The sequence below is a fragment of the Pangasianodon hypophthalmus genome, chromosome 5 (genome assembly GCF_027358585.1).
Source record: "Pangasianodon hypophthalmus isolate fPanHyp1 chromosome 5, fPanHyp1.pri, whole genome shotgun sequence".
Taxonomy (NCBI): domain Eukaryota; kingdom Metazoa; phylum Chordata; class Actinopteri; order Siluriformes; family Pangasiidae; genus Pangasianodon; species Pangasianodon hypophthalmus.
The window spans coordinates 19,153,913-19,178,262 of NC_069714.1; the positions used below are offsets into that span (position 1 = coordinate 19,153,913).

At 39.0% G+C, this 24,350-nt stretch overlaps 1 protein-coding gene across 2 annotated transcripts in view; it reads left to right on the forward strand.

Annotated features, from left to right (window-relative positions):
- The window catches only part of tanc1b (tetratricopeptide repeat, ankyrin repeat and coiled-coil containing 1b), a 131,448-nt gene that overhangs the window by 22,357 nt on the left and 84,741 nt on the right, over positions 1-24,350 (forward strand). For both annotated transcript variants that reach the window (XM_026912153.3, XM_053234539.1), the window contains exon 3: positions 15,687-15,884. In XM_026912153.3, the coding sequence (XP_026767954.1) occupies positions 15,687-15,884 (198 nt within the window). The remainder of the gene's footprint in view (positions 1-15,686; positions 15,885-24,350) is intronic.

Genomic DNA, 24,350 nt, shown 5'->3' on the forward strand with positions numbered 1-24,350 from the left:
AAGATGCTTAAAGTACTTTTTGTATGTAGAGATAAAAGACAGGTTAAAACTTGATTATTTGTGCTTCATTGCATTACAAGTCATTGGGTGTAATTATTGTCTGTAATTCTAATATTGGCTTAATAATAATAATAATAATAATAATAATAATAATAAACATTTCTCATTCTCATTTCTCTTCCCAAATAATATATCAGTCACTGGTATATCAAACACACCTAATTCTCTTTTTTATAGGCTTGCCGCGCACGACTTTGCTTTTACCGTTAAGCTCTAAACCTTTTCACAGTTCTTTTAAACTCGTTCAGATCCTTTGTATATTGTGTACATATACCATGTGCTAAATATAAGAATGTTGCCAAACCAACAAAGTCTACACTAAGAAGCCAGCTCGCTGTTGATTCAGCTGTGTGTATGTTTAGCTGCTGGAGTGTTTCTCAGCAGTATCTCCATGCAACAGGACATGAAAGATATCTCATAGGGTGACTTATCACCAGATATAAGCAAGAATGAAATTCTCCTTTTTCTTTGATGTTTTCAGGTTGATGGACATTTTTGCAGCAGTTGTGATCTAGAATGCTGGCATGTTAATTAAAAAATATAGAAATGCAGCCATACTGTACAGTTGGGGTCATAAGTTTGCGTACGCCTTAGCAGAATCTGCAAAATGTTAATAATTAAAAAAAAAACATGAGGGATCATAAAAATTACATTTTGTTTTTTTAGTACTGCCCTGAATAAGCTCTTTCACATAGCAGATGTTTACATATAGTTCACGAGACACAGTAATAAATGAATTAACACAAATGAGCCAGTTCAAATGTTTACATAAGCTTGATACTTAATACTGTGTGTTGTTACCTAGATGATCAACAACTCTTTTTATGTTTTGTGATAGTTGTTCACTCGTCCTTTGTTTGTCTTGAGCAGTTAAACTGCCAACTGTTCTTCAGAAAAATCCTCCAGGTCCTGCACATTCTTTGGTTTTCCAGCACCTTCATACTTAACCCCTTTCCAACAGTGTCTGTGACGTTGAGATCCATCTTTCACACTGAGGACCATTGAGCGGCTCATACACAACCATTACATAAGGTGCAAACATTCATTGATTCTTAATAAGGCAACACAATACATTAAGAGCCAGGGAGGTGTAAACATTTGAACATAATAATAACAATTTACACCGAACATCATCTTCAAAATTTTACCCCCCCCCTGGCTCTTAATGTAGTGTGTTCCTCTTTTTTTAATTATTAATATTTTGCAGATTCTGAAAGGCATATGTAAACTTATGACCCCAACTGGACGTATCAGTCAGAAGGCAGTCTAAAGAATAATAAATGAAATGAGATGTAATGCTTGTTTCATACTGAAATACAATTGTAATTTTTGCAATGTGGCAGGAAGTCTGATTAATATTGTACAGGTTAGCAAGTTTTATAGATCTCATTCTGATCTAAAACACAGTGCAATGTAACTGTTTGTGCTACAACCATTTGGTGAAATATTAAACAGTGAATGAAAACCAAGCCATCCCAGAGGCTTAATTTTTTCTGGTTCGCTTTCTCCCTCGCAGCTTTTTCCATTCCCGCCACTGTCTCCTCCTTCCTGGTCAACTGAGTCTGAAAACAGAGCTGTTGGTTTGAATCCTATTTAACTGTGTGTAGCCAAGTTAGCACTAATTACAGGGTTCTTGTGCTTCAGAGAAGAGCAAATAAAAATGGAAACCAATGACCATTTCTGGATTTTTCCTAGGGGATTTATGTAGCACACTATTAGATTTTAAATTTGATCACTGCTGATCGCAAATTAATGGGACAAATCTACATTTAATGCTGGCATATTAAAACAGCCTCTTCCACTTCAGGATGCATCAAGGTGACTTTCAGGGATGGTTAGCTCAGACCCCTGTGCATACGCACTTCCTTGTGCCTGTTTTCACACAAACTTTTGACCACCACAACACAATTATCATTTCAGGGCAATATATAGTCACAGGACTCAAAAAAGTTAACAGAAATTATTAAAGTGTTTTGTGTGTGATCTTGCATGTATGCTGAACAGCTTTGGAAATATCTGTGGTTGCACATCTGCCATGTCAGTCAAATTGCTTCTTTCTATAAACATACACTATACAACACAAAGCTTGTGGACACCTGACACACACCCATATGTGGTTCTTCCCCAAACTGTTGCCACAAAGGTGGAAGCCTTTGTCTAGGATGTCTTTGTATGCTGTAGCATTACAATTTCCCTTCACTGGAGCTAAGGGGCCCAAATGTGTTCTGGCATGACAGTGCCCCTGTGCACAAAGTGAACTCCATAAAGATATGGTTTGCCATGACTGGAGTAGAAGACCAGAGCCCTGACCTCAATCCCACTGAACGCCTTTGGGATGAACTGGAACACTGACGGCACCCCAGGCCTCCTCAACCCGACCTCACTGCCTGACTTCACTAGTGCTCTTGTAGCTGAATGGACAGATCCCTACAGCCATGCCCCAAAATCTAGTGGAAAGCCTTCCCGGAAGAGTGGAGGATTTTATAACAGTGAAGGGGACTAAATCTGGAATGGAAAGTTCAAAAATCCCAGGAATGTAATTGTCAGGTGTAATAGTACTTATTCTGTATAATTGCAGGCTAGTTAAAACCTCTTGACACGTATGGCCTACAGTACTTACAGTGGTGCTTGAAAGTTTGTGAATCCTTCAGACTTTTTTCTATATATCAGATTTTCACACAAATCTTAAAAGATAACCCAATTAAACAAATGAGAAAAAAATATTATACTTGCTCATTTATTTATTGAGGAAAATATTCAACCAATAACCAATATTACATATTTGTGAGTGGCAAAAGTATGTTAACCTCTAGGATCAGCAATTAATTTGAAGGTGAAATTAGAGTCATCGATGGGATAACGATCAGGTGTGAGTGAACGCCCTGATTTATTTAAAGAACAGGTATCTATCAAAGTCTGATCTTCAAAACACGCTTGTGGAAGTGTATGATGGCACGAACAAAGGAGATTTCTGAGGACCTCATAAAAAGATTTGCTGAAGCTCATCAGGCTGGAAAAGGTAACAAAACTATCTAAAGAGTTCAGGCTCCACCAATCAGTCAGACAGATTGTGAACAAATGGAGGAAGTTCAAGACCATCATTATCCTCCCGAGGAGTGGTCGACCAACAAAATCACTCCAAGAACAAGACGTGTAATAGTCTGCAAAGTTACAAGGAACCCAGGGTAACATCTAAACAACTAAAGGCCTCTCTCACATTGGCTAATGTTAATGTTCATGAGCCCACCATCAGGAGAAAACTGAACAACAATGGTGTGCATGGCAGGGTTGCAAGGAGAAAGCCACTATTCTCCAAAAAGAACATTGCTTCCCATCTGTAGTTTGTTAAAGATCATGTGTAGAAGCCAGAAGGCCATTGGAAAAAATGTTTTTGTGGATAGATGAGACCAAAATAGAACTTTTTGGTTTAAATGAGAAAGGAAAACACTGCATTCCAGCATAAGAACCTTATTCCATTGGTGAAACATGATGGTGGTAGTATCATGGTTTGGGCCTGTTTTGCTGCATCTGTGCCAGGACGGCTTGCCATTATTGATGGAACAATGAATTCTGAATTATACCAGCGAATTCTAAAGGAAAATGTCAGGACATCTGTCTATGAACTAAGTCTCAAGAGAAAGTGGATCATGCAGCAAGACAACGACCCTAAGCACACAAGTCATTCTACCAAAGAATGATTAAAGAAGAATAAAGTTAATGTTGTGGAATGGCCAAGTCAAAGTCCTGACCTTAATCCAATAGAAATGTTGTGGAAGGACCTAAAGCAAGCAGTTCATGTGAGGAAACCCACCAACATCCCAGAATTGGAGCTGTTCTGTAATGAGGAATGGACTAAAATTCCTCCAAGCCGATGTCCAGGACTGATCAACAGTTACTGGAAATACCCACAGAACTGTTCATCCACAGAACTGTCTCTCACTCAGTGTTTTTTGTTTTTTGCACCATTCTGTGTAAACTCTAGAGACTGTTGTGTGTGTGAAATTCCCAGATCATCAGCAGTTTCTGAAATACTCAAACCAGCATGTTTGGTACTAATAAGTATGCCACAGTCAAAGTCACACTTTTTCCCCGTTCTGATGTTCTGATGTAACCGAAGCTCTTTGCCTCTATCTGCCTGATTTTTATGCATTACGCTGCTGCCACATGATTGGCTGATTAGATAACTGCATGGATGTACTGGTGTTCCTAATAAAGTGGATGGTGAATGCATGTGTCAGTCTCTAGAGAAGAAAATTCCTTCTCTTTTATCAGACAGACAGCTTAAAGGTCACCTGGGTTGACAAAAAAAATGCTTGGGTCTTTGTTATTAAATTGATTGAAATTGATGTCCTGAATTGTGGAACCCTTACATAATGGAAATATCATCTTGTCTAATGATCTAATTATATTTTCTGGCTTTTAAACCCAAGCTTTTCACCAACATCTCTTGCAGTGATTTCCTTCTTCAGCACTTGTTTTCACTTTTACTTTGAGTTGAGATTATATCATTCACAGACAGTTGAAACAAACAGAAACACACTCTGAGGTGGTGTGGTCTAGCAGTCAGCCTTTCACAGTGGTGCATGGGAAGTAAAGAGCCATACATGTAACATTCCTTGTTTTGTGTTTGTAAAAAATGTTTTCTAAGTTTGACCACAGTGACTTGGCTCTCTGATACATTTCATCTGCCATGTTCTGCAGCTGTCCTTATCAAATCACTATTTCACACTGAATTTGGTATTTTTATTCCTGATGCTCTGTGGGAGATGCCAACTTTTTTCTCTGCCCTTTAATATTTGTTTCTCTATTGTCAAATATTTGCTCTTTCAATGTGTGTTTTCTGTCTGGTGGTTGAGCGCACACACACACACACACACACACAGACACACACAGGCACACAGTCTTTTATGGGGGAAAAAAAACAAACTCAAGCCACCGTCTCGCAAAGGGGTGTCTGTCTTTTCCTTGTTTCAGTAATCCTTACCACAGTGTGTATTTTTATATAGCGATATTTAACAGCTTTCCTGAAGGAAGAATATGTCTTGACCTTGTTTAAAGTAGTAGTTCTATGGTTGTCCACAAATCTCACTTACTCCAGCACACTTACTTCTACTGGTCCCAAGGGTGGAATTTGCAAATGGCATCATTAAATATGCCTGATGCCTGAACACCTAGCAGCATAACATGAGCTGGCGGTGGCACAGTGTTTAAGGCTGGTCTACTGATCGGAAGGTTCCAGTCCTAGCCCTGCCAGTCTACCATATTTGGGCCCTCGAGCAAGGCCCTAGCTAGTTAGCTAAAACACAAGTTCTCTGTTACGCACAACCCCATGGTAAATTTGACCCTAGATAGCTAGTAAAATGACACAGATTGGTGGCTGACATACACAGACAGGTGATGATGTAACTGAGTTTGAAGTATGAAAATGCAAAGAAAATACCACACTCAACTATATACCCACTTACTGGCATTAATTTTGTGTTTAGCTAAAACATCTTTGCAACTGGGCAATGATGAAGATTCCACAATGACAATAAATGAGGATTATTCATGCCAGTTTGGTCCCTACTGCCCTGACACAGCATTGACTGTGAATTACTATTACAGGACTGTCAGGGCAATATTATATTATAGAGCATCATATTATATATTTTTGTCCCCTGACTAAATAACTAAAGTTTTTATTTTTATGTTTATTATGCTTTCTGGTTGTTTGTACTTCCATCTGTCCCTGTGTCCAACCAAGATTCGCGTTAGTGCAATATCTCAAGAACTCAAGAAGTGGCTGAATGTTTGTAGGATTTATGTGGAATTATCATTGCAACCTGATTAGATTCTGAGGCTCAAGGTCAAATGTCTGAAATAGTGTTTCTTCAATAGCTTCCTTTCTGTTTGAAGATCCATGCTAGTGTCGAGTTCTGCTTGAAGATATTTAAAAACAAAATCATATGAACTATAGCTGTAATGAAATTAAATACTTTAAGACATAACTCTAGTCTGTTTTAGCACACAAAAGATCCCTCATATTTACTTTCTCCCTATGGTACTTTATACTATAATGACCTAATATTATTTTCTTAATCAGTGTCTGTAGAGTCAGATGAACAGTTGATGCCGAGGCTTGCTGATGAAGTGAAAGGAGAAAACCCGATAATATCTGATTCCAGTCAGTATGTAGTGCTGCTATTTCTTAATTTAAAACTGGATCTAAGTACCGCTCCTTGTTACAACAGGGTTCATGATTGGTGTAGAAGTCGTTGACTGACTCAAGGTCAACTTGCATGTCTTTGTAGCCTAACCACTGGGTGTTGTTAAGTTCTCTAGTCTCGAGTTGGCCAATGGGCAGCCAGAGTTGTTACTTGTAGAGCAAACACTGGTGTCCATCACCTTGGAAACGCCTATGTAGTGAAAGCAAGGGCAAATAAAGGCTACGTAAGAGCTGGCTGATGGGAACCAAATGATGTCATTCCCTGAGTCAAAGTCCTCCAGAACAGTAGTGTTATCTTGGTTCAGCGCTGCCGTGGGAAGTTGAACTATGTACTGTGAAGAGATAAGAACAAGGTGCCAGTGTTGTTAGACTTCACTGTAATGAATTTAGTGATATGTATGAATGGGTTTGGTCTGTTCATTGAGCATTTCTCTGAAGGTAATAGATTGTGTGAACAAAAACTTCCAGTTAATTGGAATCGTCGTGCTATTAAAAGCGACTAGGAATAAGTCTTTGATAAGTTTTTGTTTTAAATATGTATTCACAACATACCACGTAGCAGTACCTGTTATTTGTCAGGCTGTCTGAACACCTGTGGCTTATTCAGAGTCTTATCAGGGGAGCACAGAACTCCATTCACAGAAATCACAGCTTTTTATGTGGCACTTTAATAGTTAGGTTATCTTCTTTGTTAAAAAGGTGGGTGCTTAAGTGAAATCCAGTAATACACAGAAATAAATGCAAACTCATTCACAACTAGGGGCAATTTAGCATAGCCAGTCCATGTACCAGCATGTTTTTGGGAGGTGGGAGGAAACCGGAGAACCCCGGAGGAAATCCGCAGGGGCATGGGGGAGAACATGTAGCACTCCCCACACAGACAGTAACCCGAGGTCACGATTGAACCAGAAACCCACAGAGCCGACTGAACAGGGATGCATATTCCAGTCTGCATTAAATTATTATTACAAGAGTCATATAAAAATTAATAGCCTACATCATGTTCTCATCTTATTTCATACTCTACATGCATATGCAGAGATTTAAAAAAAAATAACCCACAATATAAAACTTATGTAAATTTACAACCTGAATGTATTATGTGCAACTTTTATTAAACATATTGAATTGCACTTTGGTGTGAAAGGAAATATTATGCATCTGATTGATTCTGGTCAATCTCATTGCACAAGCTTTGTATTTGTGAATAGATTTTGCTGTTACATTATGGGGCGACACAGGTGCCATGCCCTCAAATTACCAATTTCAGCTGAATTTATTGAATGTATCAGTTGAAAGTATTTGTTACTGCTGATTAGTGTAGAAATTGTTTTACTATGGCTTCACCATGACACAGTTCGCAATCTGAGAAAAGTGACCCTCTTTGAATTCTCTGTTTTCTGAGGGAAAACCCTGATAGGATAACACCTAAGGAAATGTGCTTTTGACCTACAGTCCTGTTGCAGTGGGTTCAGAAGTCCATTCCAGTGGTACACATTTGCTAAGGAATTTTTGGCCTCACTATGGAGTTTAATTTGCTTGGCGGTATGTTTTCAGCAGGATGCCTCTTAAGCCGACTTTCATTCAACATTTAAATTAGAATTCAAGGGCAAAAGTCACATCCAACATCAGGCTTCTGGTCAGTTCTCAGTGTCAGTTAACACTCAGCAGGAATCCGTGTGTTACAATGTGTGACTGGTGTGTTGTAATCAAATGCGTTAATTACTTTAGGAACTGTGACTCATGTAGTACACTGGCAGAAGAACAAATGCTGTGTCCCAATTAATTACAGATTGCATTGTACAAGAAAAAAATGAGAAATGAGTTGATGGAAATCGTAGCGAATGATCATCTCTAACAGGGATACAGTGTGATTGTGTTTTACATGTACACGTATAGAAGTGTGGCCACTGAGTTGTATTCTGTGTTGCTTTTCCCCAGCTCACTAGAAAAGAATTTATGCTCTTTATGCTTTCAAGCCTGGTCTCCATCTCAGCTTTTAAGGCATGGTCAAAGTTAACGATCCCCATTTTTTCTCATTTTGCTCTGCTCTCTTAAAGAGGAGAGGTATAACACTCTACAGCCATCTTCCTTCTAATGTGATTCTGTTCCAGGGAATAAACTATTGCGAATATTGGTGACGTATCTTCCCTGTTAATTATTGAATAAAGGAAATAGTGTGAAACTTGTGACTGGTATTTCCCTTTCATGTGCATCACCACACAAATATAATCATATGCAAACAACATCAGCATTTAAAAGTTGTTGAAGTAAATAAGAAATGTAGTTGTAGATGGGAATCTGAGTTTGAGGTGCTGCTGTCTGTCGTAGTCGCATCTATTTACACATTCAGTGAGCCTCAGCCAAGACTTCCTATTGTCCACTGTGAGCTGTTGTTCCTGTGACCCTCCCTGGCCTATACACTGAACTCTTGTTTAATGGCCTGTTCTAATGCCAGTCAAAATCTGTCATTAACCTATGACCTGTCTAGGGTCTTCCTGAAAATCCAGCCCCGTGTGGAAATAACATCACACACAGTGTGCATTGACCAACCACTGGCCTCTGCAGGAAGCAGGAAGTGACCTCTCAGGCTTACAGAAAGCACATTCAAAGGTTAACATCAAAAACAGAACATGTTAAGATATTGCCTTCCTCTGGTAGAATTGGTACTCTAAGTAAAGCTGCATTGTTTACCAGAAACACAAATTTCTTACTCACTAGCTGGCTAAATAACTTTTTTTTTGTTTGTGAGAACAGGTTTATTAACGATTTGAACACATTGAAACGCTTTGCAGTGGATCTCCAGGAGTGTACTTGAGAATCAGTGTTAACTTTTCAAAATGGATTCTCTTAAAAGGTGTTTTTGGTCTAAATGAGATGTTTTATTTACATCCAGATCTACATCCAGATCACCAGCAGGACAGTTTTGTTGCATGTTGCCGTCAGGATTTGAAACACTCGTCAAATTAATTAAAAAAATGGTTACAATATCCTATGAGTTTATGTTATGTATTTTTTTATACATTATATTTCAAATGATTTGTTAGCACTTACAGAAAAGCATCAGGCTGTGTAAATTCAGAATAAAGTGTGTATAATCAGTGTGTCACCTTCTATTTACCCAGCCAGGTTGAATTGAGTCACTTGTGCTCTTTTTGTAGCCGTTAGACAGGTGAATGTTTGATCATGGATTAAGCCCTCTAAATGTGGTTTAAGTCACCACAACAAAGAAAACTTGCACACACATTATTTTAAGCTTTGCAGATACCTGAGGAGATCTAATGTTTATATTAATAAATGTAATAAGTAAATATATTGTAAAGGTGGTTGCTTTAATTAAAATAAGATTTGGATACATTTTCACCCTAGAACTACCATCTAGTGTTATATTAAGTGCTCTTTTGCATTTCCTTTTGGTCTCCTTTCCTTTCCAGTGAGTTATACATGGCTGAGCCTAGACATCTTTGTGGTCCAAGCTCTTTTCCCAGACCAGCAGCAATCAAGCCTTTCTAATGAGGAATGGGAAATGTCATGGCTCTTGGCCTCCCCTGTCTTTGTTCCCGCAAGACTACTGGGAAAGACATGCCTCTCTTCACTGAAGTACAACCACATCATCCAGTAGTCTACAGCATGCGGCTAATAGTGATTGACTCATTTGTCCCCATCAGGGATCTTCAGCAGAAAACTGCTAGGCCTTAATCCTAACTGGAAAAGCAGCGTAATGGAGAGGCATTAATACCCAAAAAACAGCAGGCTGCTAAAGCTGTCAGTACTAAATCTTACTTACTTTCTGTATACTGCTGAGTCCGCTGAATCTATATTCTGGAAATAGAGTGAGTTAGTGGTTGTGGAAGTGAAAACATCTGTATTAAGTGCTTATAAAGTTATTCAGGATTAAAGAAAACATTAAGAAATGGCTAATTTAAAAAGCCAAGTTCCAGACATTTCCCTAATGTGTGCTAAGTGTAAAATAGGACAAGATACTTTAGAACATCAATTCTGGACACACTCAAAACTCTGTAGGTTTGTGGAATCTGTTTTTATTATTTCTTCTTCTTCTTCTTCTTCTTCTTCTTTTTTTTTTTTTTTTGACAGAGGCTGCTTTCTCAATCTGTTAGTAGATACATTCTTATTTGAATACCACTCACACTGAATAAACATAAGGGGAAGACATCTCTCTTTTTGTTTAGCTTGTTAGGCTGTTTGTTTAGCTTGTTGGTTTTTGCCTTTGGCTTTAAATTGTTATGGACTTTTTTAAATTTAATGCTTGACTTATTGTCTCAGGTGATTGCTGTCAGTGTAGAAACCATTTAAACGTGACAAAATGATGGAGAAATGAGAGGGAGAGAAAAACACCTGCCTCTCCAACCTTAGAAGAATTCAGTTTCTGTATTTTCATTCTCTCTGTCATTCAGTCCCTGTATGAACAAGGTCATTTATTAGAATCAGTGTTTTTTTTCCCCTTTGAATATGTCTTCCCTGTGTTATGTGCAAAAGGATGTACATATCCTTTTGAGGATATTTCAGCAAAAGCACACATCTTGAGTGGGCTTTTGATGAAATCTTGCCTGATGCATTTTGTAGAGGTTTACACAGACACACACACACACACAGATATGTATATATATGAAAGGGTTTAACAATAAGCATGTTATACAGTATGTGCTTATGAGGCTGTATGAAAGAGGCAGTATCAGATGTCTCATTTTGGGAAATAAGCCTTAGGTCTCAGCTCGGTTAGTAAAGACAGGTTAAGCACAGTATTCACTTACCGACTGTATATTGAATTTCATGTTTCTATGCCCTCTGTCATTCCTCTTCTGTCTGAACTTGTTTTCTCTGGGGAATTGGATGCTGTAGTGTGGCAGCGTAGAAACGTTATATTTTTACAGATTTTTGTAGAAACTTTTGCTATCTGAGTAATCTATTGTTTAGGGCAACTAGTGTGCCTTTGCTGCAGGAGGATCAACTGCTCTTGTGTTCATTCATTTATAAATATTGCCATAATTGTTAAACACTGTTTGGATATAGAATGAGAATCTAGTTACATGAATATCCCTTTACAGTTGTGTGTGTGTGTGTGTGTGTGTGTGTGTGTGTCCGTGTATAGAACAGTAGGGCGTAATTGTAACTGAGTTCAAAGTTAGTTTCATGCTGTGTAATCCAAGCACATATAACTCTAAAACTCACACAGCTCTGGTAACTCTCTCTCTCTTTTCCCCTTCCTCATGATGAGTGTGGGATCTTTTGTCGGTGTGTCTCTCGACTCTCTGTAGTGGATATGAGCAACTCTTTGGGGTGCAGTCTAGCAGCAGAATCTCCCACTGCTGCACTGTCCTGTACTCGGCCTGCTTTGTGCCTCTGACAAAGCAATCTGCATTCATTATTCCTCTCTTCTATACTCATCTGTCAAATTAACTGACAGGAACCTAATAGAAATTAGAATACACACAATCTCGGCTCCCTCTACAAGCATGCATGATTTTACATGTCTCAAGTCTATGCAGCTTGCATGTGGGTTTCCCTTGCTCACATGCTAATTAATCTTTTCATGTTTGGAAAGTGTGCATGCATAGCTGATGCAAATCATAGGCTCAGTTCATGAGATTAGAGGCTTGTCCATCATGAATAAGCCTCCTATAACTTATAGTATTATAGGTTATTATTATAAGTTGGCTTACCAACTCATTCACCAAAAAATAACCCATGGCTCTCTAAAGTTTTTTCCTTTTAAAAGCAGTCATGATTTCTCCTCTCCAAACCAAAGCTCCTTTAATTCAGCCAGTGATTAATTTTGGTCATTAAATGGATATCTCTACAGAACACGATCAGCTCTTAGTTCCGGAGAATTTGGGTTCTTTGGCAGTGGTCACACTGTCTAGAAATGGAAATGGATGGAGTGAGTCTATAATCATTTTCATATCCTCAGGCTGCAGTGTGTTATTAGCAGACACTGGTTTCCACTGCCTCAGCAGCACTGAAATTGCAGTTGTGTTCTGGGCTGGGCCGCTCCACGCCATCAGAGCAAGAATAGAACTGCTGCAGTTCCTGTACGCTGCGCTACACTTTTGCCCTTTTATGTTCAATTTTTACTTCCAGCAGTTTACTGTGCCATATTTTCATGTTATTGCAGCATTCTTCTCTCTCTCTCGCTCTCTCTCTCGCTCTCATGCTGCTTTTCCTCATTCTGTCTCTATCGCTCTCTCTTTTTCTTTATGTCTCTCTCTGTCTCACTCTTTCTTGCTGTTTCTGTCTTTCTTTTGGTTGTCTATCTCTGTCTCTCTTTCTCCCTCTGTCTGTCTCTCTTTGTCACTCTCTCTCTTTGTCTTTCTGTCTCTCTCTGTCACTGTCTGTCTTGGTCTCTCTCTTTTCTCTGTCTCTCTCCGTCTGTATCTCTGTCTTGTTCTCTCTTTCTGTCTTTCCCTGTCTATATCTCAGACTCTCTATTGCTCTCTGTCTGTTGTCTCTCTTTCTGTCTCTCTCTCTCTCTTCCCCCCATGTGTGGTTGGACTATGTCGGTAGGGTAGCTTTGGTGTACACACACGCTACTGCCATCTCTTGATTTTCAGGTTGTAGTTCAAAACGAAAAATGAAGTGAGATCTCTTTTATACACCAGGGCTCACATTTCCCTTTTTCTGTAGTGGATTGATTTTTATAATTTTGATATACATAATTTAACTCTGTTTACCCAGCCAATTGACATCCTAATTGACATTAGGATGCAGCTTTATTGGGAATATTTGCTGTGTGCTCTGTGGTCATGTTTTTGTAGAGGTCATAAGGGTCAGTGCCTTGTGACCCCATCAAAAGGTTCATCGGCGCCAGAGCAGGTCTGTTGTCTGACCGAGGTGATACTTGAAGCACAACTGTTTCCTGTTTGCTGGCATTCTTTAACATTATGAGTCTATATTTCAACACATCTGCTCAGACAAAGGTTTTCTTCATTTGTACAATTTTTTAAATTTTTTTTTTACTATTTTACAATTCAGTAGAATTCTAAAATATTCTATTTTTCAGTAGAATAATGAAAACATTAACATTATGAAATAACATGTGGAATTATGTAGTGACCAAGAAACGTGTTCTACAAATCAAAACTTTTTTTATATTCCTATACAAAATAGAAATATATCAAGGCCTTTCTTGAAGTCCTCCTTAGTTCTAAATTAAAACAAAAAAAAAATTTAAATATACATTTTGAGTCTAAATTGTTCCTATTCAGTCAGTTTTGGAAAGTTCATACTGTGTAAGGCTGATGTGTAGTTGGAGCAGAAGATTGCATAGTGCAATAGAGCTAATGCTTATGTTTGCGTATCTGAATTTCTCATCAGTTCTCCCAGCCAGAGAGGAGACAGGGAGCGTGCTAAACTCATTTACTGAGCAGAGGCCTACTGTAACTCAGAGAGACTGTTAAAGGATGCAGACATCAGGCCTGCAATGACCAGCAGAAAGATGTCGGCCTACAAGGCATTAAATCATCATCTTGGAGTTTTGTTGAATATGCCAAAGGGTACTGAGGACTGGAGCTCTTATGTTTCTATTTTTCAGTGACTCGTGCACAAGCAGTATGCTGCCCTGGTAATCAGTATGAGCTTAACCCCGAGGTCTGTTTACACCAGACACCAAGGAAACAAGTTCACACAGATATGCCAACACTGTTTGGTTTCATATCGGACACTACAGTGTGTGCTTTTGTATTAGATCTTCTGATTTAATAGACGTTAAAAAGATTTTTTACTACATAAAAGTATGCTGTCAGTCCTGATGGGCCTAAATCATGATCATGCAGCTGTGCTGTCAGACTGTATTAAGCTGGTTTTCACTATTTAGGAGAGAGGCTTTTCTGAGCCAGGCAGGTGGTCATCTACATGCTTTCAGAGCAGAGCAGAGTGGAGTGTGTGTGTTGTCAAAAGCTCAGTAAGATGTCTGACAGTACAGGGCGTTCAGTTGTTTATAAGGATGTGATGATTTACGCAGCCATTAGGAATGTATACAGACTTTTTGACTCCCAGGCTAGTGGTGCTGTGATGTGAATACTCTTCTCCTACTTTATAGAAAGAAAAAAAAAAAAAGACAGACGTCTAAAGACTTAATCAATAATTGCAGTTACTAGAATTATGTGAGGGCTTGTCCACATGGAAATGTACATTACATTATGAACGAATGCCTGCAGATACACTGTGTATGTCTTTGTTTTTCCCAATTAGGTCGGTTAGCGCTTCACTAGCCAGCTCTCCCCTATCACACTAAAGCTAAAGCTTCCTCTGAGACACATGAAGTGCATCTTTTTGAAATGCTGTTCATGCTGCTGCACAGGGTAGTTTAACACACTTAGAGAAAAGCACTGTAAACCCTCTTCTGCATACATGAGCATACACACGCCTGCAACTGGCTAGTGTCGCACCGATTAACAGGGGAGAGAGTAACACCATCCCTCCCACTCAGAAACTCCTAGCTAATGATAGCTGTGGCATCGTCAGAATTCAAACTGCGTGTTTCTTGAGATAAAATTCACAAGAGAAATATGTCTAGATTCCTCTTGAATTGAAAAGTAATGAATTATTAAACATTTGGCTGTTTACTGTTTCCTGACCTGCTGTGTGTCATTGCATCTTCTGTTCGTGCACAGGAGAGCTGACTAGAGAAACTGTTTGCTTTACTGAAAATTTCAAAGCCATACAGAGATTTATATTTTCTTTTAAGCAAATTTTGCAATCAGCTGGTAAGTTAGGATGCAGTACTGTGGTTGTGCGGGGCTGAAGTCTGACACCTGTGTTGTGTAGATATTTTGCACTTTAACCTCATATTCACTCTCTGATTTCATATCCAATGCTATCACTGTCTAATTAATTATGGATTTCACTGAAACCAGTATTTTAGTTGAAACAAATCATTTAAGCCTCTGAGATGTTCAGCTTGCCTTTTCATAAATGGGAAACGGCATGCCTTTTTAATGATTTAAAAAAAAAATTATTTAGGAATGTGCTCAGTTAATACCAGTGTTGAAAGCATGTCAGACACATTACATAAATGTTGTGTGCAGTCGTCATTTTCAAAAGGCAGTCAGGATAATTACAATATAGGTTTCAACCTGTTGAGCTCTGAATCACTAATGTCAGCACATAAGCTCTATATGTTTTCATCAGTTATAATTGAGACTTCGTTATCTGTATTGTTGATTTGTTTGGTTTTCTTATCATTGCGTGAGGAAAATTAATTCAAATGTCAGCAACTACTTAACTGACCACACTGTCTTATATTTTTTTTTGAAGAGCTGTGTGTTCACAGCTCCATGAAGCATGTGTGCGCAGTCAGATGGATTATTTATGTGCCATGTGACTAGCAGAGTTCCTCTTATTTTGTCAGACTGACACGCTAACTGCTGACTCTGTTTTTCCTCTTGTTTTCTTGTGCCAGTCGGGGAGCCACACTTCCTTGGTGCACAGAGGAGAGGACAGGGAGGTGGGGTGCAGGATCCTAGCACTGCCATTGCTTGCCCTCCTGATGATGGGTTGCTGTCACTGTCTAAAGCTGTGTCCGTGTCACTGCCATCCTCACCCCTGTTGCCCCGACAGAACTACATGATGCCTTCACGCTCCTGCAAGAAATCTCCAGGTAAGTTCTCTCTTTAAATTGATTTCTGAAGTGGCTCAGTAGCTCTGAGTAGATCAATGTTCTGTTATTAATCTGTCTGGATTCACACAACAAATAACTAAACAAACTAAAAAGCAAAAGAAGATGGCTGAAGGGATTATACACCTGTACTCATTCAGATGGTTAGAAATACAGGAAGGAAATATGTAAACCCGAGCATAGAGAACACAGATCTGCCAGTAAATAAATTATTAGATAATTGTATAAATAACATATAAAAATGTTTAAAGCATTTTTTGTTGCATCCAATTTTACTCTTTGTTGCATCCAGATTTCTCTTTTTGTTCTTTAGGCCATATATCCAGAACATATCATATTTCTACAGCGCTACGGTTGAGTGCTTTGGCTCAGTTTAGCAGCTCACATCTACAGAAAATGCATGATTGATTCACTTCCTGCACTTGGGTCAATTCAGAGTCTTACTAATGTTCGTTTGGAACAGGATGGAGACAGCTTCACTCAGATGGTTTCAGACCGGTTGTTTTGGTCCACACCTGAGTGCGATTGCTGTTTTCTCACCTGCTTCAACGAAACACACCGATGGGAAAAACACACTAGAGTTCGATTCAGGCTAAGCACTGCATATCTGAAATGTGGTTAACTGAAACCTCTCAGAGAATCCTACTGAAAAGCCAAATAGATTGTAAAGAGAATTGATCCTAGACTTCATATTAATTTGAAAAGTCACATGATTTGAAGGAACTTCATCTAACCAGTTTCAGTGATGATAATACCAGAGTGGGAGTAGAAACCTCTTGCTGTTGTGATAGTGGAACAGTGGAGCTGTTATTGTGAGTGGTAACGGCCCGCTGCAGATAAAGAGGTCATTGAGTGAAAATGCTCCGGGCATTTGCTGGACACATGGTGACCTTTATGGATCAATAGGACTAGGAAGGACAGAGGACAGGAAGAAAGACAGACAGAGAGGAAAAAAAGAGACGTGGAAACACTAATTGAGCTCTCTGATCAAATAACTGTGTTTGAACGTGACAGCATTAGGGATGTAAATGAATATGAATATTCAGAATGAACAGATAATGTTTTCTAAACAGATACAAATACACATGAATAAAATATGCACTCTTTCTTTCTTTCTTTTTTTTTTTTTTTTTTGCCTGCCAGAAAGGTTCACAGGACATCTGGTTACTTTCATGCAGGTGTTGAGTGAGCAGTCAGATATGAAGCTCGCAGGACAAACAAAGGCCGCGTTCTTTAAAAACCTACATTCGTTCATTGTTAGTAACTGCCTGGCTACTAGGTGGTTTGTACTTTGGGGAAATAGCAGCAACTGAATTCGTTAGAAAATACTGAAGGCAGGTACAAACAGAAAAATAACTGCACCGGTGGGATTATACCAGTTCTGCACACGTCTATGGTTGAGACACGTCTATGGTTGAGACCAATTATGAGCTTGAGTGAGGAGAGAGAGATAAACAGATACAGATGTGGATGTTTGGAGTACTGTTCAGATACAGATACGGATATTTGGGGCTCTACACGGATACAGATGCGGATATTTGGGGCTCTACACAGATACAGATGCAGATATTTGGGGCTCTACACGGATACAGATGCGGATATTTGGGGCACTACACAGATACGGATATTTGGAGCTCTGATCACATACAGATGCGGATATTTGGGGCACTACACAGATACAGATATTTGGAGCTCTGATCAAATACAGATACAGATATTTGGGGAACTAAACAGATATAGATACGGATATTTGGAGCTCTGATCACATACAGATGCGGATATTTGGGGCACTACACAGATACAGATATTTGGGGAACTAAACAGATATAGATACGGATATTTGGAGCTCTGATCAGATACAGATGCGGATATTTGGGGCACTACACAGATACAGATATTTGGGGAACTAAACAGATATAGATATGGATTTTTGGAGCACTGATTAGATACAGATATTTGGGATACTACACGGATACAGATAGTGGCATTTTGTGTTACATCCCTAGAGAGCATGTATGTTGCATGTTTATATGTATTGTGTGTGTGTGTGTATCTGATCAGTGTGTTTAGTTTTGTATCTTCTGATGTTAAGCACAAGTCGTCAGCAGCTGTACCCATCCAACCATGGCCTGCCACTAGACTTGTTTGTGGGAGGTTTTGCAGGATGTGTTACATGCTCACTTTGGCTACACGTTCACATCTGGGGCTCATGTGTGTTAGATCAACACTTCTCTTTGAGAACATCTGAATGCTTTGAGCTTTCCGCAAGCATAGTGTGACATGCCCAGACTGTTAAGCTCTTGGCCTTCCACACATATATTTGAGTCTGTCGTTGATTAATGAAAGCTACATTTCTCGAATGAGAACCGTTTGATAGTAACTCTGGTACTTCTACGTACCTCACGTTTCAATTTGAGTTTGATTCCGAGTTCCATGAGGCAATTATAAAGCAATTTTTAAAGCATCTTGATGCAGCTTGATTTTTGATTTCTTTCTTGTGTTATGTTTTTTTTTTCACAACGTGCTGCTTTCAAAGCAATACAATTTTTATCCACCATGAAAAACTATGATTAATATATTTTATCATTTATTTTTCGTGAACTTTCAAACGTTTGTTACTACTGACATGTAAAACCTTGACATTAATGCTTTCAATAGAGCCCTTCAAGAGAGATTTGCAGTGCAACTAAGAAATAAATTTCCTCTTATTCATTAGTCTTCTCTCTTACAGTCTTCCAACTCATATCATATTTCTTCTAAGTATCTTATCCAGGAGTTTTAGCTATGACAGCTGGAGTTTTATACACAATAAACACAGTTAATAACATAATACACAGTTAATAAACATTCCAAGACATTTCGAATACAAGTATTGATGTTTTTCCTGACACATTTCTAGGTGTGTGGGTGTGTGTGTATGTCTGTGAGAGAGAGAGAGAGACAGGAAGAGAGAGGGAGAGAGACACTCAGTAGGAGTGACTGTGTTTAATGTGTTGTGATTGTGTGCCGTCGTATTTAGTGTTTGTGAGGTTTTGTGTGCGTCTTCGCAGTGAGCTATTGAAAGTGGACGGGGGGAGAAACTTACCTCCAGTTAGACACACACACACACAATCACACACACACACACACACACACACACACACAGACCAGTCCATGTGTTCTTAGAAATGAAAGAGAAGCATGTCAGAGCTGGTTAGTTCAGCTGTAATGTCTATAAAACTTGATCAAGACAATCTAATCAGCTTGTCCAAAGCAGAGCAGAGAGTGAAAGGACTGTATCAGAGAAATTCCTCCCAGCATCTATTTACTCCCTGATTTGTGTGCGTGGGTGAAATGGTTTCCTTTCTTTCTGTTCATTTCCGCAGTCCAGCGTCTCAGTACAAGCCTTTGGATGTTTTGTGACAACCTCTTTTAATCTGCACCATTTGAAGCAATGTGGAGTAGCGGCTCTAATTAAACACACATGCAGTGCCTGTGACACATGCTCTCCAGCAGCACAGAACTCTCCGATGTTTCACAGCTCTGGGTATCTTTAATTAATTGGCTTACTAGGTTAGCAAAATCCCATTGAATAGAATGAAGAGAATCCCAAATGCTGGTTAACGCCACAGTGCCCCCCTCTGGTGAATCAGGATCATTATTCTCATACTCAGGTCTGAGATGCTTAACAACTTCTAAGAGGCTAAACTTCTTTTAAGAGGCTGTTTTAGGGTTTCATGTATATATCGAAGTAGAGAGTATATCACTGCAAACCTCAGAGAATATCATAATACATAATAGGAGTGTAACGATCAGAAGATTATAGATCAATTCATTGTTTTAAAGGGCAAGGATAGAAATTAATCAAGGCAAAAATAATAAATCATTTTTTTTTATTTTAAATTGATAATTATCAGAAAAATTAATTCATATTTTTAAATGGCTGTATAAATAGGAGCAAGGTGGTTTGCCCATAACGCTGATACTTAAAATAGTTCTTCTCTACATAACCAGTATTCCCAAATTAATATTATGCTTAGCCCAGATTCTGAACAAAGCTGGTCACATATCCATCAGAGGCTACTCAATAGAATTGGACATTTATCTTCAGATACAAGTTATATCAGAGGTTTTGATATGAAAAATCAGTTTGATATAAATGAAAAGGAGAGAGAGGAAACTGTTTATAGTTTTTTTTTTTTTTTTTTTTTTTAACACGAGTGATAACGGGAACTAACTTGTTTTGCAGATGTTCCACAACATGAAATGTAACTATTAATGGATAAAATATACAACATATCATACTTTAATAAATTTAAATATGTTAATGTTGGCAAATCGCTGTGGTATAAGAGCAATAAAACACTTCATGTGCAGTTTTTGGAAAAGAATCGTCTTATAATAAAGGCTGCCTCACACCGTTGTGCTGCTGATTACTTTCCTAAAATCACATGCCCCAGTATGTTTATTCATTACATATAGTGCGTTTGACAGAACCTGGTGGCACAGGGAGAGATCTGGTCAGCCCTTCTGTATACTGTAGCATGGCTCGGTTTAAAACAAATTGAAGCTGAACTATGATTATGAGTCCCTAAGAGAAACAAGTCTATTTTTAAGCAATTTCTGCCTGGCTGGCTTTCTTCATTCAGACCCATCTCACATCCATTAAACCACTTGGTATGTTATTTGTGTTTTCTGACTCATTTTGAGCCAACTTTGTATTCAGAGAACACAGTGAAATGCAAGAGCAAGCAGCTTTTTTAAGAGCAGAATAACAGACGTGACCATTAACGACAGGCCAGAGTTAGAGAAGACTGAAACGTGCTTCTGCTAAGAAGTCTCCAACTGGCATTACAGATTTACATAATGTACATGCACAAGTAAGACAGAAACTTATATCCAACCCACTCGAACTGCATGGTTCCTTCGGGGTGATTAGATGGTATATTAGGATGCAGTTCAGGGACGGGGTGGTTTGTGTCTTACAGAGACTGAATAAATCATGGAACAGCTCTAAACTGGTTCTCAGTTGTAGTCATGCTTATGAGTCTTTTCTGTGACAAAAGTGAGCTTTCAACTTAAGAGGCCATGTCCTTCTAAATCCTTTATTTGACACACTGGACAGAAGAGTGATATTTTTCAGTGATAGGGGAAAGGAGAAAGCAGAGTATTGTCACAGCCTGCTCTCTTTCTGTGGCTTTTGTGGATCATACAGAGGATTGTGTGTCTGGGGAGAGAGCTGGAAATGTGAAGAAGTCATAGAGTCCATGTTGAAGAATGCTGCATCTCTTCTTAAAGTTCTCTTTAAGCATCTGATTCATTATTCATTCTCCCATGTTGTAATTCTGTAACTGTACTGACTCTCAGGATAGCTGCTCTTTTACACACGCAGTCAGAAGGTGTCTGATTAGGTGTGTGTGTGTGTGTGTGTGTGTGTGTGTCTTTGACACCTCTTAAATGCCTGCTATTCTACAGTTAAGCATGGGAAATGTGTCAGAGAGGTGGCTGCAGGTGTGAAATTCCTCACACAGATGCTGGTATGCATTTAGCCGCAGGTGAGAATTTGTAACGAATGAACATGTTAACACACACTTTTGCCACTCTCTTGGTTGAATATCAGATGGCCTTTTGTAATAAAATAATTTTGTAATAAAAAAGGAAGCTGGTTGTTCTTTGCTGTGTTTGTTTCTGCTTCTGGAGATGGTGTTGTTTTTATCAAGTCAAGTCAAGTCAAGTCAAGAGGCTTTTATTGTCATTTCAACTATATATAGCTGACGCAGTACACAGTGAAATGAGACAACGTTTCTCCAGAATCTTGGTGCTACATAAAACAACATGGTCACCTCACACAACATAGAGTTACAAAACACAGAGCTGAGGACTAGACTAAGACCTAGCCACATAAAGTGCATCGTGTGCAACCTAGTGCAAACAGTGCAAAACAAAACATTGCAGAACAGACAACACGAGACAGTGCAGGACAAGTACTGTACAGGACAAGTACACAAACACGAAATAGCAGCAACTTGTAACCTACTGTATATATATCTATATACAGTGCAATGTGCAAATTTACAAGTATTAAAGTGGCAGTGCCAGTGATGTGCAAAAAGAACCGAGCAGAGCAGCAGTAGCAGTGGTGGAATGTACAATGTAAACAGTAGAACAAGCCAAATTGTTTGTAATAACTTAATGAATGTATGATGTTGAATGAGTGTGTGTGTGTGTTTTTTATTTTCTCCCAGAAAGAAATATTTATATATTTAAAGTTATATATAATACTATATGCTATCAGGGGTTGTCAACTGGTAGACTGCGGTCCAGATGTGAACTCAGCAAAGTATTTCAGTGGACTGAACTGAACGCATTAAAAAAATACTACAGCAGAGCCAAGAAATGTATAAAAACTGGCCGCAGTGCAGTGACTCTAAACATGAACCAGGACGTAGCAGTTGTCTCCATTTAGTCATGTTAGCTATGTAAGAATGTCAGTTTATGTAACTGGACCTTTGCAATTTTGAATACCACAAGTTGAATACCACTGAAATGTATAGTATACGGTACTATAGTACAACCTGTCTATACTCAACCCTGTGTGATGTGTCTACTGTCCTGAATGGTATTTATATTCCCTTAAAGTCTCGTCTCATCATTCTGTTATATATTTCAAAGCAAATTAATTCCGCGCTGCTATGAATAATTAAGGAACTAATAGGAAAGACATGTAGTTACAAGAGCGAGGAAGTGTTAATCTGGATCTGCCATTTGGTCCTGGGAAATTAAGTGAAAGTGTGAAGTGATGTGCGCCCAAGAATGGTGACCCATACTCGGAATTTGTGCTCTGCATTTAACCCATCCAAGTGCACACACACAGTAGTGAACACACACACACACCGTGAACACACACCCGGAGCAGTGGGCAGCCTTTTTTGCTGCGGCGCCCGGGGAGCAGTTGGGGGTTCGGTGCCTTGCTCAAGGGTCTCACCTCAGTCTTGATATTGAGGGTGGAAGAGAGCGATGGTCATTCACTCCCCCACCTACCCCACCTTAAGGGCAGAGTTATACTTCAGCAATGATGCAGGTAAGATGTTGAGACACAGAGATGGAGATTTATGTGAGAGACAGAGATTTATATGTAAGTGTAGCTCACAAAAGTTTGGAGAGACACCAACGTGCATCAAGCTAACACTGAATGATTGATCCAGGTAGTATATCTACTGGGATTGGCATGAGATCCAAACAATACTCAACCCAAACCAGTAACACAAAATGCAACAATTGAAGGATCAGTTAGCAGATAGTGTACTTATGACCCATCTTCAAAACATTACAAAAACCATGAATTATTTGATGGATGTAATGAATATCTTGGGCAAAAATCCAGAAGTTTGCATGAATAAAGGCAATGCCTGACATGTATGGCCACGAATAACCCTTTTAGCACATTGTAAACACCTAAAGCAGGGGTGGGTCAACTGGCAGCTGGCAACAGATCCTCTGTTGCAGATTATCCAGTCACATGGATTTATGTAAATTATTTAGCTTAAGGCAGCTCATCAGATGGGAGACATTTTTTGATCAATGTTTTCACAAAGTTACATTTTATTTACCCATGGTGGTCTGCTTTCAACTGATATCATGGCTTGTTGATGTCGAGAATGTTTAAAGAAGAATGGACAGAGATGTATGTGTTTATTCTCCCTGTCATATTCAAAACAAATGTCTCATCTGTTCAGAGTCTGTGGCACTGGCTGTGAAGCTCCACTGTGAAACAAAGCCACTTCAAATTGTCTTATTAATAGCCATAAACTAATCATTGCAGTTTAAATATTAAAAGGTGACTGTTGTCACCATTCAGTCATGTTAGTTACGTATCCAGATGTTTGTAACCAAGGAATTTTATACAAATGGACTTGACAAAATTTTATTTCAGTACCCATGGGCATGTGTTCATTTGTGTTGCTCTTCATGGCATGGCTCCATAGAGGGCAGTGCACCTCAGACTGACTTTATAGACATTTACACACACTGTGTCTCCTGCAGCAGACCCTACAGCTCAGCTGTCACCCTCCAGTCTTCCAACAGTGAGGATTATAGGATTACAGCACAGCTGACACACACATTATTGTCAAGTCACGTATATTTGTGCATTAATGTTAGAGAGAAAGAAAGAGCAAGGTATGCTATGATACAGTAAGCTTTACATCTGTCTAATCTCTTTATTAGAACAAGGTTTACCCACACAGTCAGATTATAGAGAGACAAATCGCTCTGTGCCTGGTTCTGACACTACACACTCCCACAGTGCTAAAAGGTCCCCTTACTACTAACTTCGTTTTTTTCTTCATGACTTTATTTGGCCACGTCTTCAGTTCTGGGGTTTTCCGTGGTTCTTAACAATAAGCAGTGGAAAACGGAGCACTTTACGGGCATTTAAGTGATCTGTCTGAGATTTACAAGCTTGTACAC